General features: G+C 39.9%; 1 protein-coding gene across 1 annotated transcript in view; it reads right to left on the reverse strand.

Annotated features, from left to right (window-relative positions):
- Window positions 1-1124: 1124 nt before the first annotated feature.
- LOC139571246 (calcium-activated potassium channel subunit alpha-1a-like) overlaps window positions 1125-16324 on the reverse strand; it is a 221506-nt gene continuing 206306 nt past the window's right edge. The window contains exons 24-29 of the mRNA XM_071393917.1: window positions 13996-14126; window positions 12722-12916; window positions 12235-12362; window positions 11794-12015; window positions 6319-6347; window positions 1125-4782 (exon numbers count right to left, since the gene is read on the reverse strand). Coding sequence (XP_071250018.1) covers window positions 4607-4782; window positions 6319-6347; window positions 11794-12015; window positions 12235-12362; window positions 12722-12916; window positions 13996-14126 — 881 coding nt within the window. The 3' untranslated portion in view covers window positions 1125-4606. The remainder of the gene's footprint in view (window positions 4783-6318; window positions 6348-11793; window positions 12016-12234; window positions 12363-12721; window positions 12917-13995; window positions 14127-16324) is intronic.

Consider the following 16324-nt stretch of genomic DNA (forward strand, 5'->3'; position numbering starts at 1 on the left):
ACACCATCATTAAGTTTGCCGACCACAACAGTGGTAGGCCTGATCACCGACAATGACGAGACAGCCTGTCCCTCAACGTGATCAAGACAAAGGAGATGCTTGTGGACTACAGGAAAAGGAGGACGAGCACGCCCCCATTATCAACGACAGGGCTGTAGTGGAGCAGGATGAGCGCTTCAAGTTCATGGTGTCCACATCACCAACAAACTAACATGGTCCAAACACACCAAGACAGTCGTGAAGAGGGCATGACAAAACCTATTCCCCCTCAGGAGACTGAAAATATTTGGCATGGGTCCTCAGATCTTCTGAAGGTTCTACAGTTGCACCATTGAGAGCATCCTGACTGGTTACATCACTGCCTGGTATGGCAACTGCTCGGCCTCCGACCGCAAGGCACTACAGAGGGTAGTCCGTACGGCCCTGTACTTCACTGGGGCCAAGCTTCCTGCCATCCAGGACCTCTACACCAGGCGGTGTCAGAGGAAGGCCCTAAAAATTGTCAAAAACTCCAGCCACCCTAGTTATAGACTGTTCTCTCTGCTACCGCACGGCAAGCGGTACCGGAGCGCCAAGTCTAGGTCTAAACAGCTTCTACCGCCAAGCAATAAGACTCCTGAACATCTAATCAAATGGCTACCCAGACTATTTGCATTGTCCCCCCCTTTTACACTGCTGCTACTCTGTTTATTATCTATGCATAGTCATTTTAATAACTCTACTGTACTGACATGTACATATTACCTAAATTACCTCGACTAACCGGTGCCCCCGCACATTGACTCTGTACCGGTACCCCCTGTGCATAGCCTTGCTATTGTTATAGTAAGCATTTCACTGTAAGGTGTATTCGACGCACATTTGATTTCATTTGGAATACCAACTACTGAGAAGTGCATTGGAAAGTGTAAGTAGGAAAAACATACATTACCTATATCCGAATTTGCCCCAAAATGCCTTGTGTATACTAGAATATATAGCCTAGAAGCTACAGTATGCTGGACTGTATTGCTCTTAAAATGGAGTTGATATTTCATATGTACAATATAATTAGTAATTCAATTATTAGGGATCCTCCCACCTAAAAACAAATACAAGATCACAAATAACAATATGACATAGAACACAATACATCAGTTTTTTTAATTTGTGAAAATACAAAATTAAATCATGTACAACTTATTTACAATCCTTAAAAAGACAATATACTGTATTTAGCATTGGATATTGTATGTACAGATGTAGGACCTTAATTTGATAGTAGTGTATTTGAGGTTCAAAAAGGCTTCTGAAGTTTGTAGTTTCCACTTTGAAATTTCAGACTTGATTTTCCCTAAAGCAACATTTTCATAATGTCCATGAATTCTAATACACATAATTCACATTTCCTTTTGCTGCAGGATTATTTCGTTGCTGTAGCAAACTGGCTCAAATTAAGATTCTACATCTGTATGACATAGTCAGAAATATAAATGTAGCACTTGTCATCGTGTCCACAAATCAAAGTGTTAAAATATACAAACAAAACAAGCTAAACTGCAATGCCAATCTCCTCTTCACCCAACATTCTATAAACGCAATAGGAATAATTCACTAAAGCTTTGTATTGACTTCTTGAAAGGACCAAGAAGTAAACATAGAACATTTTATTTCGCAGTTACTAAGTAAATGCCTAATTTCAATGTTAGTTTAAGACTTTTTAACTCTCATTATTCGTTACAATGCTAATTATCTTCAGGGAATCTGTACATTCCCAATAACCTTTTGCAATTAAATATCACATATTTCCAAGAATTTACATGATTTGAAATGTAATTTATACGGTTTGAAATGTCTCTATGACTAGATATGACACGCCCTTCTTTAGCAATAGCAATATACATGCCCTGTTTCTATATAATCCCTATCTTAATAAACCACTTTCTCTACAGTGGGTCTTTAGCCAGAGTTGTCCTTTGACCTAAACACTGCCCGGCACATTGCTGGCACAGAGGCACGGAAATCTTGGGTGTTCCCCCATGTCAGCAAAATGCCACACCATTTCTTTCTTCAGATTACTGACTTTTCTGTCTCTTTAGAGTCATGTACTGCTTTGTATTGTATGCAGACAGAAAATAGATTAACACATATGGTTATGGTTTATGGACATGACAAATTGGTGAACAGTTTGAGTGTCAGTTGTGTTACACCAAAACATGAGAAACTGGCATTAAAAAGTTTTGTACTGTAGTTAGCCAAATGCTTCCTTTATGATTCAGCTGTTTTGGGGTATATCTACAGAAAATCCTTGACCTTCTTCTACAGTCTGAGTATAGCACTGGGACTGGTCATGGAGAACATCCAAGCTACTCTAGTGCCTCCATGCTAAGCAGTGCTTACAGCCAAAGGAGGATCCGTCTACAGGTATAGCTCTGGTCCAGGGGGTTAATGCGCATTCCTCTACTAACAGAGAGTTGCAGAGAGAGGCTGTAAGATTGGTGAGTGGGTTCAGGGGTCAGGGGTTGTTGTAGTTGCGCGATGGTACCAGAGCTACAGATATATATACCCACTTCATACGATATGTGGCTTTCTCATTCTTTCACCTAATTCCTGGTGATATTAACATAATTTACAGTATAACCCTCCCTGTGCTTCCAGGTAAGTCTATTAAGGTAATTAAGGTATAGGTAGGGTTATACAGGTAGGGTTATACAGTATAACCTAATCCAATAGGTAGGCCTATTAGTTAAGGTAATTAAGGTCCGTTCATCTTATTAGCTGCTCTGTTAGCTTACTGAACATCCTCCAAAACAGCTTCATCATACTTGGGTTATAGCATTATGTCGCTATAATGACAGGTCAAATGTATTGGGAATATGGTTTATTTTGTATTTCCAGTGTCATTCCACCCACATCTCATATTCCAGTATATTTGTTGGACATTGATATCAAAGCTAAAAAGGCAGGAAGCATCCTGTAGATTAGAAGAAGCAAAAACAAACTGGCCAATCGAAATAAGGCTTGGGCCAATACAATAAAATGTACTATTTTGACATGAATGTTGACAATCAATCACAAATATAGTCTTGTGAATTTACTCTTATTAAATGACGATCCACAAAGTGGAAATCAAAATCGATAACAATATAATTCTGGTGGGACTGCATTTAACAAAAAATACCATATACCCTTTTGCAAACTTTGTTATGTATTGTATCTTACCAGGCATGTCAAAAACACATGGACCCAAAGCGTACGACTTTCCAATACTGGATACATGTCAGTCTTGAAACACCATTCTACAAATGAAAGTAAAAAAATGAAAATGCTTTCAATGGCAAATAATTTGTCCCGATTCATAACAATCTAATATAATGTTTCATCATATGTAATCTTGTGTTGCGTTGCTATCTATTCTGACTGAAGCGACCCTCATTCTCCAAAATGGGTAAATGATGGAGTCTGGTCACTAAGGAGGAACTGGCTGTGCAAACTACATGGCTGAGTGTTAACGTTAGTGACTGACTGACTGTACATTTGATTGATATATGATTGTATTTATTTATATTACGTTGCTTCATTTATATATAAATATATCTATTATGTTACTGTATGTACTGTACATATGAACTGGAAAAAGGTTGTCCTTTTCCAAGAGGTTAGTTTGTACTGATGTGATCAGTAACTGGTGACTGATGAAGAAGGAATCTGAGGGAGAATACTGAATGATGTTTTCCCATGCAAACACCCCATTCGGCCCAACTATTCCTTTGTTCTCTGGAGTTCTATGTTAAAAGAATGCTTCGGGATTTTGGCAATGAGGCCCTATATCTACTTCCTCAGAGTGGATACCATTTTTATGTCTCTGCATGCAGTTTGAAGGAAGTTGCTAACTTGCGTTAGCGCAATGACTGAAAGTCTATGGCTATCTGCTAGCATGCTAGCACGCTAGCAGATAGCGCAGATAGCGCAATGACTGGGAGTCTATGTGTAACGCTAGTTAGCATTGGCTCGTGAAACTACCTCAAACTTCCTTCATACTGGACACAGAGACATAAAAATGTTATCCACGAGTTCGTCTGACTCTGGGGGAAATATATACAATCCCAAAGTATCCCTTTAAAGCTAGAATCTTTACTTGAAATAATAAAGCGGTCAACCCTTTTTTGGGGGCGTAAAAAAAGCTGAGGGATGGGCCTGGAGAAATGTAACCACTCTCAAATTCAGAGAGAGAGCTATAGATGGAAGGACTGACCAGCCAAAATATCAACATTACAGTTTTTACCATGTTTTGAGGCTATACAGTATTTGTTTACATTTACATTGTTTACAAACATTGGAGTAAAACAAACATATATTTTGGGTTCTGATGGGGTACGACAGTTGAACTAAGCTCATGAGGCAAGTTTAAGTTATATTCTTCAAGATTCAATGGGTATATATCATTAAAGCAACTAAAGATTCTAGCTTTAAGGTGTTCTTCAGGTTCCAGTTCCACAGGTTCTAGGTGTACTTCCATGTGTTCTCTAGGTGGGTTCTAGATGTTCTTGGTTTCTAGTTCCAAGTGTTTTCCCCAGGTGTTCTACAGGTGGGTTCTACTGTAGGTGTCAACATGGGGTTCTGTAGTTCAGCATTCGTCCTCCACCTCTCTGATGGATGGAATATGGTTGTTGGTGGATTTGTAAGGGTTCTGGTTGACCTGGTGGTTGGCTGTGTGACTACTGTGACTAGTACTCATTGGCTTGATGTGAATGTTCCTGTGGTAGGCCGCGTTCTCAGGCTCATCTGTAAACCATGTCTTTTCTGAGAAGCAACAGAGAAATCAAACAGTTAATGGTTTGTGGATGTTACTGGTTCCGTCTTAAATGTCACCCTATTCCCTATACAGTGCACCTTCTTTTGACCAGAGCCCATAGGGGATTGGTCAAAAGTAGTGCACTAGGGAATAAGGTGCCACTTGGAATGCAATCACTGTTTACCAAAATGTCTAAGTGATTAAAAGGCTATATCATAAGCATTCCAAATCAGTACTGTTTAAGCTGAATGGGACCTAATGTCAGATAGCAAGCTATCTTTATAGAATAGTTTACCATGCTGTTGTGTGTGTCAGTGGTCATGCAATGCAAATATCATAATGTACCGCCACAGTACAATAGTCTACAACAATCAATGCATTCAGCTCTGGGTCAGCTGGGATGGCTGAAATGGACTCATAGGTTGCGTCCCTAATGGCACCCTAATCCTTATATAGTGCACTACTTTTGACCCAGAGCTTTATGGGCCCTGGTCAAAAGTAGTGCACTTTAAAGGGAATAGGGTCCCATTTGGGATCCACCCAAAATCGATAATGTTTATATTCAAGATTTAAAATCATTCAAAAGTAATATTGCTTTATGAGGGGCTTCAGGCTTTGGCTTGATGCAACCTGCCTTGTGTGGATCAAATTAGAACTACAAGACCAACTGACGGTTGATTTGAAAGCCGTACTGTATATATTAAATTATGAAATTACTTATTCAATGACATTGTCCTAACAAGTGTACTTTCACAGAAGTATATGGTGGTTAGTGTAGAAAGATCCATAATGGCTGAAGTATCTGGTGGTTAGTGTAGAAAGATCCATAATGGCTGAAGTATCTGGTGGTTAGTGTAGAAAGATCCATAATGGCTGAAGTATCTGGTGGTTAGTGTAGAAAGATCCATAATGGCTGAAGTATCTGGTGGTTAGTGTAGAAAGATCCATAATGGCTGAAGTATCTGGTGGTTAGTGTAGAAAGATCCATAATGGCTGAAGTATCTGGTGGTTAGTGTAGAAAGATCCATAATGGCTGAAGTATCTGGTGGTTAGTGTAGAAAGATCCATAATGGCTGAAGTATCTGGTGGTTAGTGTAGAAAGATCCATAATGGCTGAAGTATCTGGTGGTTAGTGTAGAAAGATCCATAATGGCTGAAGTATCTGGTGGTTAGTGTAGAAAGATCCATAATGGCTGAAAGGATTTACTCTACTTTGACTGACTTTACTTGACTGACTTTACTTGTTTACTTTATTGTCCCCATCTGGAAAATGTGTTTGCTGTTTACTTTGTCTGAAAACAAGTCAAAGTGGCATCAAACCATTTGGTGTGATCATATGAACTACTCCATAATGTAGTATTTAAGAGGGACTGATGACGAGCTTATAGTCATGCAGGTCTGGGATGCTGTCGGGCGTTGTAGCATTTATTTTGGAAACACCAGAAGCTTCTTTGCTTTCATTTAGAAAGCAAAACAAAAAGTCAACAAGTGCATGACTTTGATGCATTATCTACTTCATGCATATTCATTCATCACATCCATACCTTGGCCCATTTTATTCATCCTTGTTGCACTTTAGAAAAACAAGTGTAAACTACGCATGTAAGACAAATAGACATCATACATTGTATAACCATATGTCTAATAACCATTCTAAATGTGCTAGGATGAAACTTAAAGGGGTTCTTCAGGATTTTGTATCTACTTCCTCTGAGTCAGATGAACTCGTGTATACCATGTTTATGTCTCTGTGTCCATTATGAAGGAAGTTAGAGGTAGTTTCGACAGCCAATGCTAACTAGCGTTAGCGCAATGCCTGGAAATCTATAGGTATCTACTAGCATGGGTATCTACGAGTTCATCTGACGCTGGAGCAGTAGATAAAAGGGCCTCATTGCCAAAATCCCAAAGTATTCCTTTAAGGATTTGGGGCACTGACCAGCCAGGCTAGTAGATCACAAATTCATGTCCAAAATCTGTGCCTTGCGATATTTGAACATTTCACTGGCCTGGCTGGCTAGTTTGTCATATTTTCTACTAGCCCAGTATAAAAAGTTTGAGCCTCAGGCTAGCTTAATATCCATCCCTAAAAACGTTTGAACACATCAAAGTGTATTACGGTAACATGGTTCCAATTCATTTGCTTATAATTTGATAAATTGATGTTACAGCATGTACGCTACATTGGTATACAAATGCAAAGCAACTATAGAATGTCCATGCTTGTTTCCACAGCGTTCAGAGAGTTCTCCATGCTACTGTTTAAATGGTCCTCTTTTTGATTTCACTGTAATTAAAAAAAGATATGAAAAGCATGCAACATCCAAACTTAATATATCTAAAATAGGCATTCGCCTATATTAAAACACTAAAATAAGTATGCTATGTAAGACCAAAAAATATGCAAGATAAATAAAAACAAGCTTGTAAGTATATTTGTAGTCTCACCTACAGTACTAACCATTGTAGCACTCACTCAGCAACCTCAGTAACTGTTAAAGATATCCTGTAAACCCACACTTAAACTTCAGTATTCTCAAGGAGATCACACACAAATGATCTCTCAGTATGCAGTATGTGTGAGTAGTTCCTTGTTTAGAGATTACAAGTGTAGTATTGCATTATATTCAGCTGGGTAACACTTTATATTAAGGAGCCTTGGCTTAATAAACCATTTATAAACAGCATGTGACGCCTAGCATTGGGGTGAGTTGCTGTCGGGAGTGTTCTGGAATCCAATGGGCTGCTTTAGCATTAGTTAGCCTAGCATGCTGATGGAAAAGGCAGTTTAATAAAAAAACGAGATTTATTTCAATCTTCTCGATTTCGTGGATTGGATAATGGGATAATTAGGAGTCCAGTGACACCTTCCATCCTGCAGTGAAAACATAGTGGCATATGATCGTTTTGACCTGTATAGTTTTTTGGGCCTTTTCACCCAGCTTTGTCCCAGCCAGGAAGAATGAAGTACTCCACAATAGCATGGGGCTTGCCTGTCCTAGCCACTCGGTAGCTTACCATATAAGACGCTTCTAGACCCTTCTTATTAATGGTATCTGTTGCTTTTATACACGTCTTACTACTCCCGTGGCTTATTTTTCAAATTGCCATGTTTTGTTTCTAAATGTCTGCACAAGAGTTTCATTGAGTTGTGAGATAGTACTTTTGCACATATAACACACTGTGGCTGAAGAAAGGCACTACTCCTAATATAAGTGAACCCCAAATCAGTTCTCATCATATTTGTGCCTCTTCGATGGTCCAACGTCCCTGTCTGTTGTTCGATGCTTTCCCGGGTAAGCGAGCAGTAGCTCTTCGGCTGCATCAGATTCACAACTGTCAGTGTCCATGCTAGCTGGGCGAACAACACATGTAGAATTACTGATGCTAGCATTGGATGTGCTCGTGGAAGCAGAACAACTTGTGTCATTGACAGGTGCAGTACTGCTGGTATTAGCAGTACTACCAGTAGAGCTGGTATGTGTCTCTATGGACACAGGCCTTACTTTTTTTAACCATTTATCAATTTTCGAGCAAATGGATTGAGCAGCAGCTACGTTTGGCTACATACGGATCGTTAGTGGAATTCCCGCGAAAAAGTAACGTTTAATGTGATTGGATGTTAATTATTTAACTAGGCTACCTGTACTTGACATTGTGCTGTTATTTCGCTGAACACGAGATGGTTTAATTTTATTTTTGGCAGTGAAACGGGGCTACTCAAACCTCACCCAAATGTATAGTCCCTTTGGATAATATAAATGGACTTAAAAATAAATTTAAAATCACATTATTATTTGGCGTACCCCCGACGGCATTGCCCAGTTTGGGAATACCTGACATAGATAAATACATTTATAAATATGTTTATAAATAGTGAGTCAAACCATTAATCAACCATTAACACATGCCTTATAAATAATCTGATGAGTTGACAATAACTGCTTTATAACTGGTTTATTAGTACACTGGTAGTACATTATAAATTATTTTGAAATTGTGACATACTATGATCAAACACCTTATTCATTATCTTAACTCAGTAATAAATAATTAAAATGCTTAAATGCCTATTTACAGATTGCTTATTGACATTTACAAATATAGGAACAATGATTAATAAATGTAAGTAAACTGTTTATAAATGGTTTATTAAGGGATCCTAATATCAAGTGTTACCTTCTGCTGTTATCAGCGCTTGAATCGGGATGAAAAAAGGAGCAGGAGCTGTCTTTTTCCAAGTCGGTCCATTAAACCATGTTCGGCGAAATTCAAACATTTATGCTATACAAACATTATGCTATAGAGACCTCTGATTATTCACTGTTACGGGTTCATACACATTTTCAATGACATCTCCATGACTTTTAACCAAATTTGCATGACTATTATTATAGTCTACATGAAAAAGTTAGCATTATTGACACTGGAAGGCTGCTTACTGTTGCCATCCTTGATATGAAATATTAAAACCAAATACTTCTGTCTTAAAAAATTTTTTCCCTCGTTCAATGAATCAGGGATCAAATGGATAAGGTATCTAACTAGACATCTTTATATACAGTACCAGTCAAAAGTTTGGACACACATACTCATTGCAGGGTTTTTCTTTATTTTGACTATTTTCTACATTGTAGAATAATAATGAAGACATCTAGACAAGACATCAGCTACGAAATAACACATACGGAATCATGTAGTAACCAAAAAAGTGTTAAACAAATCAAAATATATTTGAGATTCATCAAAGTAGCCACCCTTTACCTTGATGACAGCTTTGTACACTCTTGGCATTCTCTCAACCAGCTTCATGAAGTAGTCGCCTGGAATGCATTTAAATTAACAGGTGTGCCTTGCTAAAAGTACATTTGTGGAATTTCTTTCCTTCTTAATGTGTTTGAGCCAATAAGTTGTGTTGTGACAAGGTAGGGATGGTATACAGAAGATATCCCTATTTGGTAAAAGACCAAGTCCATATTATGGCAAGAACAGCTCAAACAAGCAAAGAGAAACGACAGTCCACCATTACTTTAAGACATTAATGTCAATCAATCCAGAACTTTTCAAGAACTTTGAAAGTTTCTTCAAGTGCAGTCGCAAAAACCACCAAGCGCTATGATGAAACTGGCTCTCATGAGGACCGCCACAGCAAAGAAAGACACAGAGTTACCTCTGCTGCAGAGGATAAGTTCATTAGAGTTACCAGCTTCATAAATTGAAGTGATTTACTTAGAATTCAAGGCACACTTAACCAGCATGGCTACCCCAGCATTCCATCCCATCTGGTTTGCGCTTAGTGGGACTATCATTTGTTTTTCAACAGAACAATGACCCAACACACCTCCAGGCTTTGTGTATTGTAATTGACAAAGAAGGAGAGTGATGGAGTGCTGCATCAAATGACCTGGCCTCCACAATCACCCGACCTCAACCCAATTGAGATGGTTTGGGATGAGTTGGACCGCAGAGTGAAGGAAAAGCAGCCAACAAGTGCTCAGAATATGTGGGAACTCATTCAAGACAGTTGGAAAAGCATTCCAGTTGAAGCTGGTTGAGAGAATGCCAAGAGTGTGCAAAGCTGTCATCAAGGCAAAGGATGGCTACTTTGAAGAATCTAAAATCCAAAATATAGTTTGATTGTTAAACACTTTTTGGGTTACTACATGATTCCATATGTGTTATTTCATAGTTTTGATGTCTTCACTATTATTATATTATTATAAAATAGTAAAATATAGAAAAACCCTTGAATGAGTAGTTTGACTGGTATTGTATAAGGCTCAGATATGACTGTTTCAGGGGAGATAACTGTTTAATACATTTACATATAAGTAATTTAGCAGATGCTCTTATCCAGAGCGACTAACAGTAGGGAATGCATACATTTTCATACTTTACCGTAGAGGGGAATCCCAGCTTTCCTACGGTGCAGATCTATTTAGGCTATCTATAGTGCCGGTGGAAAGGCGACAACTACATTAATGCTTAGTTAGCTATAATTAAATAGCGACATAACTGCTACAAGTTATGTTTTGAATTGGCCATCTAGTTAGTCTGTTGTCTGTCATTATTTTACACCTGCTCCTGAAATGTTGCGCTCTCTCTCCTCGGGCAATAGCCCGACTCACACTGGCACTCATGCAGCACCACAGACATGCACTGAAGGGTCATTCAGATAATGGCTGATATGTCATTTTTTAATTGAGTGCTCATATTTAAAAGTGTGCTTTCATGATTTACATTAACAACAATTATGAAACTAATTTCCATGACCTTACAAACCTTAATTTGACAACTTGGAACTGCGCATCATGCCATTCAGCCTGGCACATTTTCAATCTGCACAAGTCTACTGTCACACGCAGATTCACTGACTAGCGGCAAATAGACTTGAACAAAGAGGAATCAGAAAAATGAATGCCCACTCTCCCTTGCTATTATTCAATGCAGATCCTGCCTGCATTCCACTTTGATCAAACTTTTTTGCCTTGGTGTGGGAATCTGGGCCGGCAACATGCTATTTTGTTTTATAGAGGAGCCGGTACGCAATTCCCAAAAAATTAGAAGTGCCGGTACAGCGCTCCGGACAGCTCTGGCCCAAGTCAAGCACTGGCTGTCATCATCGACTTAAGGCACTTCGGTAGCCATTTTGATTTCTATGTTATAGACCCATTGATGTCGATCAGTGAGAAGAAACCGGATAGGACACTTGACAACAGTTAAGACAGTTCACATTGCATTACTCAACAAACACAAACACAGAGAATCGGACAAACATGGTTACGTCCCAAATGGCACCCTATTCCCTGAACCCTAAAAGCAACAATCTTTTTTCTTTTTTTGCCCCCAAATTGGTAATGATTTAAAAGAGACACTAACTGTCAAGCAGTAACACTCTTTATTTTATTAACCTTTTGTACCATAAATGAAATGGCCAATAGGGCTCTGGTCAAAAGTAGTGTACTATATAGAGAATAGGGTACCATTTTGGATGCAACCATCTTTAGAGGGGTACATACTTCTGTTTGTCCCGCGAGTCCCTGCTCTTGGCGCGGTTGGTACGGTTGGTGGCAGTGAGAGAATGGACGGAGGAGCTCTTTTTGCTGGAAGAATGGGAGGAGTGGGAGCTGTGGGAGAGGCTGGCCCTGGACTGACCCGCATTGTGGTCAAACTGCATCAGGCAGAAGATCAGGTCTGATGGCACCAACTCAAAACCATATGGCGGATTGGTTATCACATACCTAAAGAGGAAAGAGCCAGTGATGAGTCATCAATACAGATGATCTACTATTGATTTATCCCCAAAAATTATCAACCAGATGCCAAAGCTGGTTGAAATGACGTAATTACAACCATATTACAACGGTTGACATCTAGTTGTAATGATGTCGTTGCAACCAGTTTTGCCTTCTGGGTAGTGGACATTCTGCCAACAGTAATTTAAGCTACAACATACTCACCGTTTAGTGCATTGACTTGTATGACTTTGTGTGTTTAAATGTGCGTCTCTTAATCGATAAATTCCGAAGCACAGCATGTTGTAAGTTTTTAAAGCTTTACAAAATAAGTCACCGTAGCAACCACCATCCTGTAAGGCAGAGAAGCAGAACATTTCATACGGAGTTTTGATATTTCACACACGTTTGTCAAATGATACAGATCTCAATAAAAAATCTGATAAAAATACATATATTTCTTAATGTGAATGAAAAGGTGTATTTACATATGAACATAGTATATCTCCCTCAAAATGAATTTCATTATAAACATGTCCACTGTTTGTATGGTTCAGCATTTGCTATGATAGGGGTCACAGGCCTGGATATATCATATCACCCAGCCATCTCCACATGCCTTGTTCTCCCCTACTGGCCTCGATGAGCAAACAGCCCTGAAGGACTTCTCTCTACTGCAAGCCGAGGTGACAAAACACAACCAGTCACTTACTCCCAAGTCAGCGAAAGGCCCGTCGTACAAGGCTAGCTGTGCCACACGACACCTGTCCCGGTTAGCGAGGGTCTGCGGCGTGCTGTAGCCTCCTCGTAATGCGTTCTCCTCCGCCAACAGACCCTCCAGCTCCGGAGTGGCCCCCCCTGTTACCAGCGTCCGGATCAGGGTGAGGATATTATCATTGAAGTATGTCTGAAAGGATGAAGGAGAAGGAGAGAGAGAGAGAGAGAGAGAGAGGGAGTATCCTTAAGCAAAGCAAACCCAGCCAAAGTCACAGCTGAATCCACTCAAAGTGCCATGCAGCCTGAAGAGACAGTGCTATCTAACCCTGGCCTGTCTCTTCACGTCGCCCTGCACCCAGACAGAACAAACAGGATATTCCAATTACTGCAGGTTACTCTCTCTCTCACTCCTCTCCATTCACGTCCATCAGACAGAGCTACAGTGACTTGTTCCTACACATTCATGCTGTTGAAGTACTCTTAGGAGTGGTAAGATCGGGAACGAAAGGTTTAGCTGGATAGAGAAGAGACGACAGTAGAGTAGCAGTGGTGGGATAATAAATATGTAACAACCTCCTTTTAGTCAGTTACACCAATGTAGACTAGAGAACATGTTCAGGCCTTTTGATTTCTCTGTCCCTTCTTCCTACTATCATGCACATCTTGATCACTGCTTTGTTCCCCATTAGTGAGCCTGTACTGTGATGTCTGCCGCTTTCTAACGCTGAAGACTATAGAGGCTACAGCTGTCTCTCTGTCTGTCTGTCCTTGTTTGTTCTACACAGGGACATGTCCCCTGGCTGGGCCGCTGTCAGGGCTCCAGAGCAGAATGATGGACGAGGCCAATCTATTAAGTAGCATGACCTTTGTCTACAGTGAATCGCACTTGAAGGCAGCTTCTCAGTCAATGTGAAAGGTAGACAGATGAAGCCATCATACCAGGTAAAGTGCCAGGCTTTCGTGTCTGTCTTCCTGGAGCTTTTTAAACACTGGGACATAAAATGCAATTGTACCAATGGGATTCCACTAAGACCTTGCTTGATATGATGATGTCTGTATAGATACCTTTTAGTTAAAAACATCTATAGTTACACCTTCCTAACCAATATTTTCATTACGCATTTAGGTTATGAAATGTCTAAACCACAAGCACTTTGCGTTATCAACTGGGGTCCGAACCCGGGTCTCTGGCGAGCCCACTGAGCGAAAGCCTAGCCAATCGCTCAGGGGAGCCAACACAAGCCTTCAGGTCTGGGTTTTGTGTCTTACCGCACTCATCAGGGAATCCAGCACACTGACCGCGAAGGCCGTCCCACAGGCGAAGGGCTGAGTGAGGTACAATTCTGTGTCAGGGTCATCATCATCATCCTGGTCCAGGAACTGAACATTGGAGTCATTCACTGGTGGAGAAAGACATACAAATAGGAACTTATTGATGTGTATGCTACTACAGTATCATGGTATAGCATGAAACACATGCTGTTGACTTTGCCAGTAACATGCCGACTAGACCGGCCAGGCGTGAGCATTGCAACACATACATGTTATTCACTAATTTCATTCAAACTGCTCGTGCGTCAACGGGCAGTTTGGATGCGCTGATGCGCTGTAAGTCCCGCCTTTCCCATCTACTCATTGGTTTTCCCAAGCATACTAACCCACGTGGGTGATTGAAAGATGAATGTGGAGAGATTAATCCTCGACTAACCTGTGCCCCCGCACATTGACTCTGTACCGGTACCCTCTGTATATAACCTCGCTACTGTTATTTTACTGCTGCTCTTTAAGTATTTTTTAATTATCTATTTTTTACTTAACACTTATTTTTCTTAAAACTGCATTGTTGGTTAAGGGCTTGTATGTCACGTTCCTGACCTGTTTTCTGTTGTTTTTGTACGTGTTTAGTCGGTCAGGGCGTGAGTTGGGGTGGGCATTCTATGTTATGTGTATCTATGTTGGTTAATGGGTTACCTGATATGGTTCTCAATTAGAGGCAGGTGTAATTCATTTCCTCTGATTGAGAACCATATTAAGGTAGGATGTTCTCACTGTTTGTTTGTGGGTGATTGTCTTCCGTGTCTGTGTTTGTCGCGCCACACGGGACTGTTTCGGTTTGTGTAGTCTATTCCTGTTCTGCGTGTTTATGTAAGTTTTTCCAGTTCAGGTCTGTCTACGTCGTTTTGTTATTTTGTTAATTATCAAGTGTAGTTCGTTTTCGTCTTGTTTAATAAATTCATCATGTCTTCATTACCCGTTGCGTCTTGGTCCAATCTCTCTCCTCAAGACGATCGTTACATTGTAAGTAAGCATTTTACTGTAAGGTAAAATAAATACACCTGTTGTACTCGGCGCATGTGACAAATACAATTTGATTTGATTTAATCAAAGAAAACGAACAAAAAACGAACTAGGTCTCCCTTTTACCTGTGAAATAATTGTCAAAGTAGAAAATTGTGTGTTAACTCAAAATGGGTAAAAATTCTACAGAGATCCAGCAAAAAATAGGACCATTATGGATTTCAGGTAAAATAACAACCCAATGTTTATCTCCCAGGACAAAGTAGCTAGCAACAACAAGCTAGCTAAATGTCCATGAATGTTTCATGTGTGTTTCGACCAGTCTCCAAATGAATAGAGTTGGTTCACAGTTGGTTTTGATATTTTAACTTCATAAACGCGTCATAAATGTGTCTGGTGGGGAGAGACAAAAATCAACATGACCACAATGGTGGACGCGCGTATGGGGCCGGTTTGGTCAAGGTGTAGGCTGCTGAATATACAATACAGTACAACTCAATTTGATCAAAAGCTCAACCATATGGAGTAAAGAATTATCATGCATACTATATACTTTTACATACAGAATAAATGTGCAACTTAATCTAAGACATGGTTCACATCCAACAGTGACTATGAAGCATCACATATTCAGTGATAGAACGTACACAATGCCTGATAGCACAGAGGGATTGCTTTAAACAGTCAATGGCAGGGGATATGGATTGTTATGAGAATCAAAGGGGGTTTAAAAGTATACATTCAAATCATTGTTGTACTTGGAGAAGATCTTAATCTTTACAGGCATCCTTGATGAAACCAAACATACACCGAGTGTAGAAAACATTAGGTACACCTTCTAATATTGAGTTGCAACCCCTTTTGCCCTCAGAACAGCCTCAATTCTTTGGGCCATCTACAAGGTGTCTCTACAAGGTGTCGAAAGCGTTCCACAGGCATGCTGGCCCATGTGACTCCAATGCTTGCCACAGTTGTGTCTAGTTGGCTGGATATCCTTTGGGTGGTGGACCATTCTTGATACACACAGGAAACTGTTGAGCGTGAAAGACCCAGTACCGTTGCAGATCTTGACACACTCAAACCGGTGCGCCTGGCACCTTCTACCATTCACCGTTCAAAGGTACTTAAATCTTTTTTTCTTGCCGATTCAACCTCTGAATGTCACACAAACACAATCCATGTCTCAATTGTCCCAAGGCTTAAAAATCCTTCTTTAACTTTTTATTGCAGTGGGCTAAATCAGGGTCAAATAATTTATTGGTAGTCTTAAACAAAATGGATTAAATAAAATAAAAAATCC

The sequence above is a fragment of the Salvelinus alpinus genome, chromosome 3, assembly GCF_045679555.1.
Source record: "Salvelinus alpinus chromosome 3, SLU_Salpinus.1, whole genome shotgun sequence".
Classification (NCBI taxonomy): Eukaryota; Metazoa; Chordata; class Actinopteri; order Salmoniformes; family Salmonidae; genus Salvelinus; species Salvelinus alpinus.